At 43.8% G+C, this 13,937-nt stretch overlaps 1 protein-coding gene across 1 annotated transcript in view; it reads right to left on the minus strand.

Moving 5' to 3' along the window:
- The window catches only part of LOC103597282, a 128,703-nt gene that overhangs the window by 24,387 nt on the left and 90,379 nt on the right, over positions 1-13,937 (minus strand). Inside the window, exons 7-10 of the mRNA XM_008581098.1 lie at positions 11,891-11,978; positions 10,273-10,419; positions 10,121-10,180; positions 1,001-1,211 (exon numbers count right to left, since the gene is read on the minus strand). Coding sequence (XP_008579320.1) covers positions 1,001-1,211; positions 10,121-10,180; positions 10,273-10,419; positions 11,891-11,978 — 506 coding nt within the window. The remainder of the gene's footprint in view (positions 1-1,000; positions 1,212-10,120; positions 10,181-10,272; positions 10,420-11,890; positions 11,979-13,937) is intronic.

The following is a 13,937-nucleotide window of genomic DNA, read 5'->3' on the forward strand; positions in this document are numbered from 1 at the left end:
CAAACAATCTGACCTTCCAAAAGAGACACTGGAGATTACTGCAGCACTGAGTGAAGGGTGAAGTCTCCTGCCCCAAGTTGTGTGAGTGGAAGGGCACAGGCTTGGAGCCTGTCTGCTCTCGATGCCAGGCCTGCCCAACAGCACCTGCTCCGTGCAGAAGTGTGCCCCAAAGCCCTCAGGGAGCTAAGCTGGAAAAACACAAATACTAAACTCGAATTCAATTCAGGAAGGGTAAATTTTGTAGTATGTGAATTACATCTCAATAAAAACTTTAAAAAACATGGTTTAAGCAGAATTTTAGATTGATCCCTGGGAAGAAAATGCTAATTAATTTAAGTGTACATGTTTATAATTTTCTAACTTTTTTTTTTTTTTCCTTTTGTCTTTTTTCATGTCCGGCAATGGATCGCAACCCTCAGTGTCGCGCCCGTACCGTACCGGGACTGGCAACGGGATCGCAACCCTCGGTGTTGCTTTATTTTTTAAATTTTTTTGTCTTTTTTTTTTTTCGTGCCCGGCAACGGATCGCAACCCTCAGTGTCGCGCCCATACCGGACCAGGACCGGCCACGAGATCGCAACCCTCGGTGCTGCTCCCGCCCCTCGCTCAGCCAGTGAGCTGCCGGTCTGCATGCGGGATCCGACCCCTCGGCGGGAGCGCCTCCGCGCTCCCAAGCAGCACACTGTAGCAGTGCGCCACCCGGCCGGCCCATAATTTTCTAACTTTTGATTTGTTTTAAAAAGAGATCTTCCAGGCCATGATTTCAGATGGCTTCTGCACCATGTAGGTGCCACTGTCAGGCAGTCATGGAAAGACTGATGGCATCTTTGCAGGGAGTGCCAGCACCATGGGGGTCAGTGACAGCCCCAGTCTGCATCTGTGACAGGCTTCATGAAGGTGCCAACAGTGCCCCAGCAAGGTGGAGGCGCCCAGAAGCCCCAGGAGCCACCCTGTGGGCACCAGGACCCCTAGTCCTAGCCATGAGCAGCAGCAAGCACACCATGGTCACAGAGGGCATCCCTGAAGAGGATGCTGTGAGGTGTGGCCATGGTGAGGGCTTCCAGGACTTGTAGGTCCAGCACACACGAGGGGGCCACGAAGACTTGCACAGTTTTGGGGAGGCTGGGTTCACTCTCATCCTTTGCTTGCAGGGTGGCATCAGTCACCAGCAGTGAAATCTCCCTTTGTTCCAGAAGAAGCAGACTCTTTAGCTACAATCAGAAGACACAGTAAAGACTATTAACTATTCTTATATCCAAAAATTTTTTTAAAGCAATAATCTTAGATGATTATTATGAACACTAACAATTTAAGATATTATTTCAAAAACAGTTTAAAGGTTACAAAAGACTTTGCACATCTTGGTCACTAGCCCCCAGGAACACAGCTGTGCTCATGTGCCTGACCTTGTACCTGGTAAAGGACACCTTTGCTGGGGCAACCCACCCTTCCCTGCCAGCACTCCACCTGTCTTCTGACCTACTAGGTAGAATCCATTGTTCTCTCCCTCCTGATCCTGTGCTTACATGCCTAAACTGTTAATTACCACACTGCTTTCTGTCTAGTGCATACACATTCTTTTCTCCAGGTAGTCGTGCTTCCTGAGGGTTAAGAACAGATCTTATTTGCCCTCAGACTTTGTATAGGCTTTGGAATAAAGCAGGTATCACGTATCTGTTGCATCTGCAACAGTTCCTATTTTTCTTTCTTTCATTTTTTTTTTCTTATCTGCAAAATTTGTAATACCTTTTCAAGTTCTCATTAAACCAGTATACTGCCCCTTCCCCTTGGTCAGGGCTTAGAATTCAGTAGATTCAAATGGGGCCAAGGATGGTCAGTAGGGCCAGGGCCTAAGGACTTGGCTAGGTTGAGGTTCAGCTGGTGCTACTGGTGTGGACAGTGTGGTCAGGCTGAGGATTTTGCATGGCTGGTCAAAAGGCCTGGGCAGAGCAGGTGACTTGCATGGTCAGAGCTGCAGGTTGGGGCAGAGGAGGCAGGCTGCGTGGCTGGGAGGTTGATTATATACAGGAAGTTTGAGTAAGTAATACTGAGGAAAATAGAGCCAGGTTTCTCACTGTTGGAGAAGGGAGTTATACATGCAGAAAGGGGGAAGCCTAAATTCTTTTGTAATAGTCTGGAGTTGGAAGTACAGGTGTGAAATCACGATTTTAGATACAGAAGTGGATTTGTGTGTGTGTGGGCATGCACGCACATGAATATGCATACCAACATTTCCTGGCCCTGTCCACTGTGAAGGTCTAGAAGCTATGACACCCAATAGCAGCGAGCCCACCTAGAACCCAGATCTTGGCTTCTAAATACCTTTTTCCATTAAAATAAACCAGGGCTCCTTGAAGAGATGGCTGATTACAGAGCATAGAAAGCAAAAGGTAGGTCTGAAACATCTTAATAGTGTCAGAAAGTATGAAGGTAGTCAAAGAATGAACACAAGAGGCAGCTTAAATTTGAGAAAATTTGAGCATCAAAATGAATAATAGTGACAGATTACCTTGTTGAATAAGAAACAAATCCACTGGTCCCCACTAATATAAATAGATATGTGACTACATAAATAAACTGGGGAAAGGAAAAGCTCCTCATTACAGCAGAATGTCAGCTAATAAATTTAGAAGAAGTGCTGGAATTAGAAATTTATCATTTGGCCACCATCAGAGTATAACTAATTTAGGCAAGAATCGTAATGGATGTTAAAGTGAGTGGGTAAAAGTTCGATAAGAAACAGCATATTTATGGGCCGGCCCGGTGGCGCTCCCGCCAGAGGGTTCGGATCCCACATACGGACCGGTTCCCGCTCCGGTCCCCGCTCAGAGCGAGGCGCGGGAGCAACGCTGAGGGTTGCGATCCCGTTGCCGGTCCCCGGTCCGGTACGGGGGCAACACTGAGGGTTACGATCCGTTGCCGGACACGGAAAAAGACAAAAGACAAAAATAAAAAAATAAAAAAATAAAAAAAAATTAAATAAATAAAAGGGACTGCACAAAAAAGACAGGCATTTAAAGAAATAGATGGGCCCAGATGAAGTTATGTGTATTCCCCCATACCCTCTTATTTCAATAGTTTTCACATAATTCTTCCACTTGTTTACTCCATATGGAAATGCTAAGAACAATATGAAAACCTTCCCTGATGTTTCAGAGAAAGGCTAGCTTTGAAAGTCCCAGATTCTAACCCTGATTGTGGTTATGGGAAAGTCCAGGGCTCTCTGGGATGGCAGCCAGGTGCAGCAGAGAGAGTCCCAATTGGGCAAAAAGAAGGCCAGTCCTGTGGTCTTTGTTCTGACTTTACCTTGGTGAGTTGTCCTGGACAAACCTTTTTACTTTTCTTGGTGCTCTCAGCATTCTTATTTATAAAATGAAATAACTTCTATAGATCTTTTCCAGGATCACGATGTGAAGGAAAAGGTGGAATGTTGGCTGCATGAGCAGCTCTCTTCCAGGATAGAAGTGCGTGCATTAGTGGCACTGGTGTTTTATTAACTAACAAGTATGAAATACTTATTAGTAAACCTTAGAGTGGAGAAACTTGGAAAACACCATCTTAACCAATTGATAAAACATCACAGTTCTGGGACAAGCCAATTCTGTGTCTTCTGACATGAACCTGTATTGTTCACGTGCTATTCCTGTCAAAAACGCACAGTCTGAATCTATTCGTGAGAGAACATCAGGCAAACCTGAACTGAGGGACGTTCTACTAAGTAACTGCTTATGTTCTTAAAGAAAGTCAAGACGCTAAGAGGCAAGTGCAGATGAACAGCGTTGCACATGGAGGAGACAGGAGAGACGGGGCGTCCGACGCACCACGCGGCCCCGTGTTAGCCTGCAGTCGCAGAGGGCATTTTTGGCAGAATGGGCAAAACTGAAAATTTAAAAATTTGTGGATATCTCAAGAAGGACAAAGATTTCTACCAAATTATCTGAGGTTGAGAGTTCTTCTGACAATCTTCAAAGATTTCAGACACTCTTTGTAAATACCCTGGATTTGGCATATGGTCTCTCTTTCAATCTACTGATGAACCAAGATGTTCTAATTTCCTTCGAAATTAAATATCAAGTTATGTCTGCTATTGGGGTTATGAACAAAGTCAGTGACAATAAAATATTCTGTAAAAAGACACCAGTAACCAATTACTTCAAAGCAGTACTATCAATTTATTGCTAAAATTTTATTAAAAATAAATCTCTTTTTATTCATAATTACCAAAACTTAAAAGCAACCAAGATATCCTTCCATAGGTGAATGGATAAACTGTGGTATACCCAGACGACAGAATATTATTTGGCACTCAAATGAATAACATTTGAAATGAGCTATCAAGCCAAGAAGAGATACAGAAACTTAAACGCATATTACTAAGAGAAAGAGGCCACTCTGCAAAGGCGGCACACTCCATGATTCCAACTATAGGACATTCTGGAAAAGCCAAACTGTGGACACAGTAAAAAGATCAGTGGTTCCCAGGGGTTTAGGGGAGGGAGGGATGAACAGGGGGAGCAAAGAGAAATTTTAGGGCAGTGAAACTATTTCGTATGAATCTATAAATGGTGGATACATATCATTATACATTTGTGCAAACCCACAGAAAGCACAACACCGAGAGTGAACTCTAATGTACACTCTGGACTCTGGATGACTATGATGTGTCAGTGTGGGCTCATCAGTTGTAACAAATGCACCACTGTGGTGGGGGACATTGATAGTGGGGGAGGCTGTGTGTAGGGGGAAGGAGCCATATGGGAAATCTCTCTACTTTCCTCTCTTTTAGAGCAGTTTTAGGTTCACAGCAAAATCAAGTATATTAAAAAAAATTATTACAGCCCTATATAATCAGGAAAAGTATTTAAGCACGGATGATGTAGAAACCTATAATACTAGCAATTAGGCAAAAATATTACCAAAACATTAAAAATTTATCAGAAAAAAATAGATCTCTTTCACACAAGTATGCCCCAAATTTTTGACACAGGTGCAAAAGCAATTCAACAGAGGAAGGACAGTCTATCAACAAATGGTGCTGGAGTGCTCAGACAGCCACAGGCAAAGAAAGAACCGCAGTCTGCACCATACACCTCATATGAAGTCTAACTCAAAATGCAGCATGGGCTTGAATGCAAAATGAAGAATTACAAGTCTTCTAAGAAGGGCACAAAAGAGATTAACTTTGGGACCTACGACTAGGTAAAGAGACTTGACTTGTCTTAGACTTGACAATAAAAGCAGCCTGATCCATAAAAGGAAAATTTGGTAAATCTGCATCCAAATTAAAAACTTCTGCTCTGCAAAATACCCTGTTAAAAGGATGAAAAGACAATTCACAGACTCTGAGAAAATATTTGCAAATCACACATCCGACTATAAATTCAACAGTAAGCTAACAAGCAATCTAATTAAAAAATGGGCAAAAGATGTGAACAGACATTTCACCAAAGAGGATATACGGACAGCAAATAAAAACATGAAAAGATGTTCAACATCATTAGTCGTCTGGATGAATCTCCACAGAATTATGTTAATTGAATAAAGACAATCTCAGAAAGATCTGTTGAGGGTTGAACCGTATCTCCCAAAAAAGATCTGTTGAACTCCTAAATTAAGTTCGTCAGAATGTGACCTTTATTTGGAAATGAGTTTTTGCAGATTTATCTAAGTTAAGATGAGGTCATTAGGGTGGGCCCTAATCCAATATGGACTCATGTCCCTATAAAAGGGGAAATTTTGACAGACGCACACAGAGTGAAGACACAAAGGGAGAAGATGGCCACATGACTGGAAAGCCAAGGGCTGCCAGCTACACCAGGAAGTGGAAGAGGCACGAAGGATCCTCCCCTGGGGCCATCAGAGGGAGCATGACCCTGCCAACACCTGGATTTCACACTGCTAGCCTCCAGAAGTATGAGAGAACAAATTCCTGTTGTTTAAAGCCATTTGGTTTTGGGAGCTTTATATGGCAGTCCTAGGAAACTCATACGGATACATACTGCATGGTTCTATTCATGTAACAATCACAGAACAAAACTGTGATGTTGGAGAACACAGTGGTTGCCAGGATTAGAGACAGGGAAGGGCAAGGGTATGGCTGTAAAGGGACACAGGGAATCCGGGGTGATGGCACAGGGAGTATGCTGAGGGTGGCGGTGGTTATGCAAGGCTATATGTGTGACAGGGAAGCACAGGAGCGCACGTGAACACACACGAATGCACATATGACTGTGGAAATCTGATTGGGCTCTGTGGATTATGCCAGTGCCGGTTCCCTCGTTTGCTTTTGTACTGCAGTCACCATGGGTGTGGGGTGCTGGCATGGGAGAGGTTGCACAGGACCTCCCTGCACATTTCTTTGCAGTCTACTGTGAATCCATAATTATTTCAAAATAAAAGTTAAATACGAAAAAAAAAATCTCTTTTTCACTTTCTTGACTTTGTTATTAGTATGATGGAAATACACCTGGACCTTTCTGGATGAGTCAGGTTCTGGCATTAACTCTTGGCGCCATTCTGAAGTCAGTCCTCACCACGGCATGTACAGGTGATTGGCTAAGTCACAGACTGGCCCCAGGACTTACTTAGCTTATTCCAACTTCTTCCTGCAGAAGCTGGTTTCTGGATTCTCTTTCCCATAAAAGCAGAATACAGGAGATATTTAAAATTTAGTGGATCAAGGAATCTACTCCATTGGGGTCTGGGTCCTTCAGTATTTCCTGACTACAGAACCACCAGTTCCTAGGTGCACATACCCACTGAAAGCCACGCTTGCTGGCAGGCAGCACCTGTGCTGGTGAAAGCCTATTTCTTGGACAGGACGGGATCAGTGTATCTTCCCCAGCACCCCGAGACAGGACCCCTCCACCCGGCAAGGCCCCAGTGCGACCTCCACCTGGCTTTGCTGTGAGCATCTGACACCTACTTTCTTGACCCTCAACCTCTGGTCTCAGCTGGAGGGCTGCAGGCAGGAGCATGCGCTGTAAGAGCCATGCAATTGCTGCTTGTGTCTCTGAGGACAGCACTCTACCTGCAGCAGAACTGTCACCTGCACAGTGAACAACCGCATGGCCCCATGAGCTGCTCTGTGCTTTGGAATAACAGGAACGTGCAGATGCTGAGTGCTACTTCACACACTGTGTGTTCTGCAGACGGGTGAAGGAGCACGCAGTCAGCCTTTGCTCTCCTCAGACTTGGAAAGTAAGAGACACATCACATGCCTAAAACTCATCCTCACTGGGGGCCCTGACCCCGGCCTGTTGAGCCAGACACTGTGACAGTCACAAGGAGCACCAATGAATGACTAGTGTTAATCATTCTCTAATTCTTCAGGAAAGGCACTAATCAGCGACCAAATGACTAAAAGGTGAATAGATAAAGGGAAAACAAAGGAAAAGGGAGGTCATTTCAACATTTGAAAACTATTAAATTTATCTGAGAATAACCCACTATGGTAAGAGAATGTCATACCCAATTGATAGATAAGGAAACTGAGGCAGGGAGGTTAAGTAACCTGCACAAGCTCAGTCACCATGTGGCAGTGGGGGTGTGCTGCATCTGTACACCCCCCACAGCCCCCCGGGGAACTGAGGGACCTTGATCAAGAGGCCTCACAGGACACTGGGCTGAGCAGGAGTTAGGAGACCAGAACGGGGCTTGGTCGTGTGTGTCAGAGACAGTGGACAACCAGGCCTAGCCTTGGTCTTCTCCTCTTGGAATTAGGAACAGTGATACTATTGCTGTTAGATAAAATGACATGTATGTGACAATGGTTTGAAAAATGGAAAAATCCCTCATAGAAATTAAAGATGGCAAAATGATGATGATAAAAAATAAAAAGCTAGGGCTGGCTGGTTAGCTCAGTTGGTTAGAGCGTGGTGTTGGTAACACCAGGGTCAAGGGTTTGACCTGTATCAGCCAGCCGTCAAAAAAAAAAGCTCAATGCAGTTCATTTATATTCACAATTTAATCCTCTGATTTCCGTTTCTATGGGCATTGTATTTTTACTTCAGTGTCACGATGCTTTTCGTGCTCGGTGAACATTAGCTGCTCCGCACAGACTCAGCGGACAGAAACGCATGCGCCTTAACAGAGCAGGGAAGGAAGGGCACCCGCCAGTGACAGCTCGTGTCGCACACTCCTTACATTGAAATGTAGAAACTTAACTGAGAGGCAGTCTTAAAATACTTTCTTATAGAGATCACTGGGATCAGCGTGGGATTCCTGTACACCAGCTGCAGCATCCTCCGTGACGACTGCACCTACTCGACGGTCAGATCAGGGCCCCTTCCATCTCCCATCCCTGTTGCATGTCCCACTGTGCGCTGGCTACAGCCTGCCGGTCTGGCTGTGCTTCTCCCTGCTTCACAGCTGCCCTGCCCTGTGGCCCTGCTCAGCATCTGAAGAATGTCAGGGGTTTTCATAGATATGGGTCATCAAGCTGTGGCCTTTGGGCCACTCCAGCCACCACCTGCTTATCTGTGGCCTGCAAGTTAAGTATGGTTTTTACATGTATTTAAGGTTTTTACATTTTTAAACCGTTGAAAAAAATCACAAGATTATTTTGTGCCATGTGAAAATCACATAAAATACAAATATCAGAGACCATACATAAAAGTTTTTTGGAACATGGCCCTGCTCCTGCACTTGTGAATGACAATATGGCTACTTTCACACTGCAGGTAGAGCTGAGTTGTTGCTACAGAAACCATAAGGCCTGAGAAGCCTAAAATATTGACTATCTGACCCTTTATAGGAACAGTAGGCCTACTACTCCCAATGCAGATGAAGGATAAGTTGATGTTATATACTTGTAATAATACAGGTTTAAGGATATTTGTATAATCAACTCATCAATAACTCAAATAGAAGTCAAAAAGTATATTCTTTTAGTCATTCTATATAGCTCTATAGCTCTTCCACTGCCTATGGATGACCAGAGAAATACAAAGAATTTGTTCAAAATAGGTGCACAATAGAAAATCACTCTGGATAACTTCAGCAGAAGAGAAAGACTCCAAACCAGGCAGCTGAATTGTGGTTGTGCACAAAGCACACATGCGTTTTAGAGACTCATATCAAGTGTGCAGCAATGAAACGAGATGAGGTCTGGGATTTGCTCTAAAATACTTCAGCAAGAAGAAAAGCAAGGGGTGTGCTGGGGGGCCAGGCCGACCTGGCTGAGGGCGCCTGCTCAGGCACTAGCTTCCTGCCTCCTCTCAAGACTCCTCATTGGGCAATTCCCTGGTGTTCTGACTTGGCTGGCCGCAGGTGACACACCGACAGGCCAGTTAGGTGCAGGCCCCCATGGCCCCATTTGTGTCCTCCACGCACACCCTCTCAAGGAGGCAACGCTTGGGAGTGCTCCTCTCCTGCACCTGGTGGGCGGAGCTCATGAATGATGAGGAGTTAACAACTAGGGTGTGCTCTGTGCCTCTCAGGTGATGACATGTACACAGATGTTCCTCCAGGAGTTAAGGCTGAGCAGAGAGGTTTCTTGCAGAATGCAGCACCGCTATTCAGACTGCCAAAGCCATCTCTTCCTCTTGTCTACTCCTAGCAGATCCTCCGGCATGCTCCACTGGGCTGCCACTCTCCAGAACTGCCCAAGGATTCACAGGGACCAAAGAGGTGCCCTCAATGGTCGAAGGCTCTCAGTTCCCGTAAGTGGCTGAGCTCAATCCTAAGATTTCCACTTCACCCCATAAATGAGGTTTTAGCTTTTCTCTCCTTTCTTCAACTTGTCAGAAAAGAACGAACAGTACTGGGCTAAGAATGTTTGGGGGCAGGGTTATGCCTGGGTTATTTTTCACCCCAGTACTCAGCACAGCAGCTGGAAGTCCACATCTGCACAAGGAATGAATTTATTACCACTTCAGCATGGAGCATGCTTAACTGGATTTTAAAAATGCTTTTCTATTTTGGCACTCTATTAATTTCTTAAGAGAGATTCTGCACAAGGAATGAATTTATTACCACTTCAGCATGGAGCACGCTTAACTGGATTTTAAAAATGCTTTTCTATTTTGGCACTCTATTAATTTCTTAAGAGAGATTATCCTTTAATAAACTTATAACACCTTATACACTACAACATCTTATGAGAGGGTGGGGAGATTACCTGTGGTCTTTGATAAATCACTTTGGCATAAAAACTGCAACGGGTGCCGAGATCATCAGTCTGAAAAGGCATTGAAAAGATTGGTAACATTGCACGAAACACACAGACACACCAAAAATACTTGAAGAACTTGTTACAAATGAAGACGTTACCTGGAGAATTTCTCTTAAGCAGCGGGGAATCGGTGGCTGGTAAAGCTTAGAAATGGGGTCTTCTTCAATTACATCAATTTGTCCCAGATTTGGATGAGCCATAAGGATGTAACAGAAGGTAGGAGGAGGCAAATGAGTTTTTACCTGCTTAAAATGGAAGCAAAGGCAGAAAGCAAAAGTATTGTTAAAAGACTCAGATGCACTATTAAATCTACTCTTTAATATATACATATTTGCTTACAGATATGTACTCCCTCTAGAAGGCTATACAGAAACATTACATTGTTTACTTTTGGGACCAAGTATAAGAACTTCTGTACTCCTGAATTTATTACCAATTCAAGATTTCATTTCAGAAATCTATTTCTCAGAGTATACTGAAAACACCACTTAGAAATTACTTCCTCTGAAATAATCTAGAAAAAGGGCATTTTTAACAATTCCTGTGCAGTCTGGCACTCTGCCAAGAGGTCAGCTACTAGATGCACACTGCAGCCTTGAGTCTTCAGCTTTGGGAGCTATGGCCCAAAGCAGCCACTGCCAGCCTGTTGGAAAGGCTTAGGAAGGAGATGGGGGCCCCCCTTTTTTTTTTTTTTCGCGCCTGCACCGCGTTCATCGAGCGGGAACCAGTCTCAACATGGGATCTGAACCCTCGGCGGGAGCACCGCCGCACTCCCAAGCTGCGCACTCTCCAGTGCGCCACCGGGCCGGCCCGAGGGAACACCTTTTAATCCATTTTGCTATTTGTGAGCCACTACCGTAAACAATTTGATGAGGCAGGAAAAGGGAAATTCTTGGCTAATCTAGTGGTTATGCAAATATCCATGGATTGTATCAAGTTGCTCTTCTAATTGGTAACTGGGTATTGGTTCTGAATGACCAGAAGGTGGTAGGAAAAACACTGTGTGGAGCTTAGCACGATATTAAGACTCTAACTGCTGCACAGCATGGGAGGACTGTGGTTTAAACATTTATCACACATGAACCTCAGGAAGCCTACAGCACAACAGGGAAAGCAGCCATAGCTTGGGCTCTGGATGAGACCAGAGGATCAAAATCCTGGTCCTGGACCATATTCAAGTGTCACCACAGAAAAGGAACTAGCTCCTTGTTGCCACCATGGGGACATTGATGGAGTATGGATGTGTCGTCCCCTCTAAAACTCATGTGGAAATCTGATCTCCAATGTGGCAGTGTTGGAAACTGATTGAGTCGTGGGGGCGGATCCCTCATGAGTGGATTAACGCTCTCCCTGGGGGAGAAGGGAGTAATGAGTGAGTTCTCCCTCTATTAGTTTTCACAAGAGCTCGTTGCTTAAAAAGACCCTGGCACCCTTTCTCTCTCCCTTGCTTCCTCTCGCCATGTGACCTGCTTGTACCCGCCGGTTGCCTGCCACTTTTCCACCATGAGTAGAAGCAGCCTGAGGCCCGTGCCAGATGCAGCTGTTCCAGAATCGTAAGCCAAATAAACCTCTGTTCTTTATAAATTACCCAGTCTCACGTATTCTGTTATAGCAACACAAAACGGACTAAAACAGACATGGACCAAGCAAATGGTGGTAAGGGCACCTGGCATGGAGTAGCTCAAGCTGGGAGAACTCTTCCAATGCTGGGCTTACCTCTTCACTGGGCTGGCTGCGGCCAGGTGCTTTCAGAGGCCTTGATGGGGGCCATAGAGTGTCAATCAAACTAAAAAGCCCGGCCATCCTGGAACAAGAAAAGATGCTGTCAAAGGTATTCATCATCAGATATCACCTCTTAATTGCCTGGTCAGTAAGTGGTCAGATGTTTAACAGACACCATTTGTAATGCCAAGGAACTACGACTTGACATGTGTGGTCATTCAGGTGGGGAAGACAGAGGGCACACAGACAGAAATCATGATGCATCTGCACAATGGAATATTATGCAGTCACTGAAATGATTATATAGAAAATAAATACTTAAGGACACGGAAACATGTTTATGACAACTTGCTAAGTGAAAAGCAGGCAACAAGTTCTCATGTGTCTCTTTATGCACATATCTATGCAAGCACCTACACATAATAAGCCAGAGGAAAATAAGAATGAAAGATATACAGATGGTTTTAGTAGTTATCTGAGTAGAGTTTGGAGGTGATCTTTATTTTCTTCCTTTGGATTATGAATTTCCTATATTTTTTCCAAAATAGATATATATTATATAGTAAGAAAAATTACCTAATAAAAAATACAACTGGACACAAAAGGACAAACATTGTATGATTCCACTTATATGGTTCTTGCCTTAGATCCGGCTGCATTTCCAAGACAAAGCTCTGACCTTTCCTCAAGCCCTTTATTAACAGGGAGGGAGCACCACACAGGTCTGGAGTCCAGAGACCTGTCTTGCTTCAATGCTGCTTTTTATACACCGTGAGACCTTGAGAAGTCACTTAATTCTTGGGCCTTGCATCAACCCTTCTGTAAAACTGGGAAAGACCAGTACCCAGCTGTTGGTGTTATTTCAAGCAGTAAAAGAAGTAAAGCATCTGCAGCACATACCAGGGTGTCCATGCTCAGAGTAAGCTCCCAACACACATCAGCCATCTGATGTCACTGTAATTATTAGCATTGTTATTGTTAAAGCCATAAATTTCTATGCTGCTTTTTGCTCAGAAATTTGCCCAGTTTCAGACAGAATTTTAAACCCACAGTTACTCTGAAGGAATGGGGTAAAATTAAGAGTATGGTAAAAGATGTGTGCAAAAAAATTTTTTTCTACACAACAGAAAAATGAACAACCCTTTCCAGATAGTGACACAGTGCTTATACATTTTCCTAAATTTTTGGAGTTTCCCAAAAAGTGGTCTGTGGAGTCCAATCCATAACAGGATTCTGTGCTCAGTTAGGGCTGCTGTGTGTGGCATATCTGGTATGTGGCAGGACAATCTCATACATCATTGCTGGGACTGTCAGGTGGTAGCAGCTCCGGGAAGCTCTGCATAAAAGATACCCATAATGTACTGTTAATTCAAAGTTTCTTCAGTTTATAACCATGAAGCTCTTTTTGGTGTGATCACTAATAATATCCTGAGGAACTAGTGTTTTGCTGGAATTCTCCTTGAGAACTGCTGTTCTATGTAAAAAGCCTTAGAAAAGTTCTATTTGAATTTAATGATGTCAATTTATTTAGAGGATGTTACTGGCTAGTTTTAAAAGTTTGGATGGCTTTCACATTTATATTTTAATGCAGATTCTTAGATAAAGGAAGGCTATGTGTTAAATAAAATAGTCTCATAAAAAAATCAGCTTTTCTACTCTTTTTAAAAATAGATATAGTTCCCATGGCTGCTGTTGCTTGTTAATCGGAGCTTTTGTCCTGAGCAGTTCACACACTCATTTAAATGACTCCAATCTCTGATCGGGAGAACTTGGTGCAGAAGCTAACTTTTGACACAGTTAAAGTGTATCGTTCTTCCTTTTGTTACAGAGGAAACACATACTTTTTATATTTTTAAATTATTATTTTCTTTTTAAAAAAATTGAAACATAGTTGATTATACATATCTGTGGAGTACAGTGTTGACTACCAATACCTGTGTGCAATATGTGATGCTCAAATCAGGATAAAGGTGCAGGTGCAGGCGCAGGCAGGGATTCAGGGACAGCCCAAGAACCTCCTCTGTGCGCCCACTCTGGGGAT

The sequence above is a fragment of the Galeopterus variegatus genome, unplaced genomic scaffold (assembly GCF_000696425.1).
Source record: "Galeopterus variegatus unplaced genomic scaffold, G_variegatus-3.0.2 Scaffold2264, whole genome shotgun sequence".
In the NCBI taxonomy this organism is placed as follows: domain Eukaryota; kingdom Metazoa; phylum Chordata; class Mammalia; order Dermoptera; family Cynocephalidae; genus Galeopterus; species Galeopterus variegatus.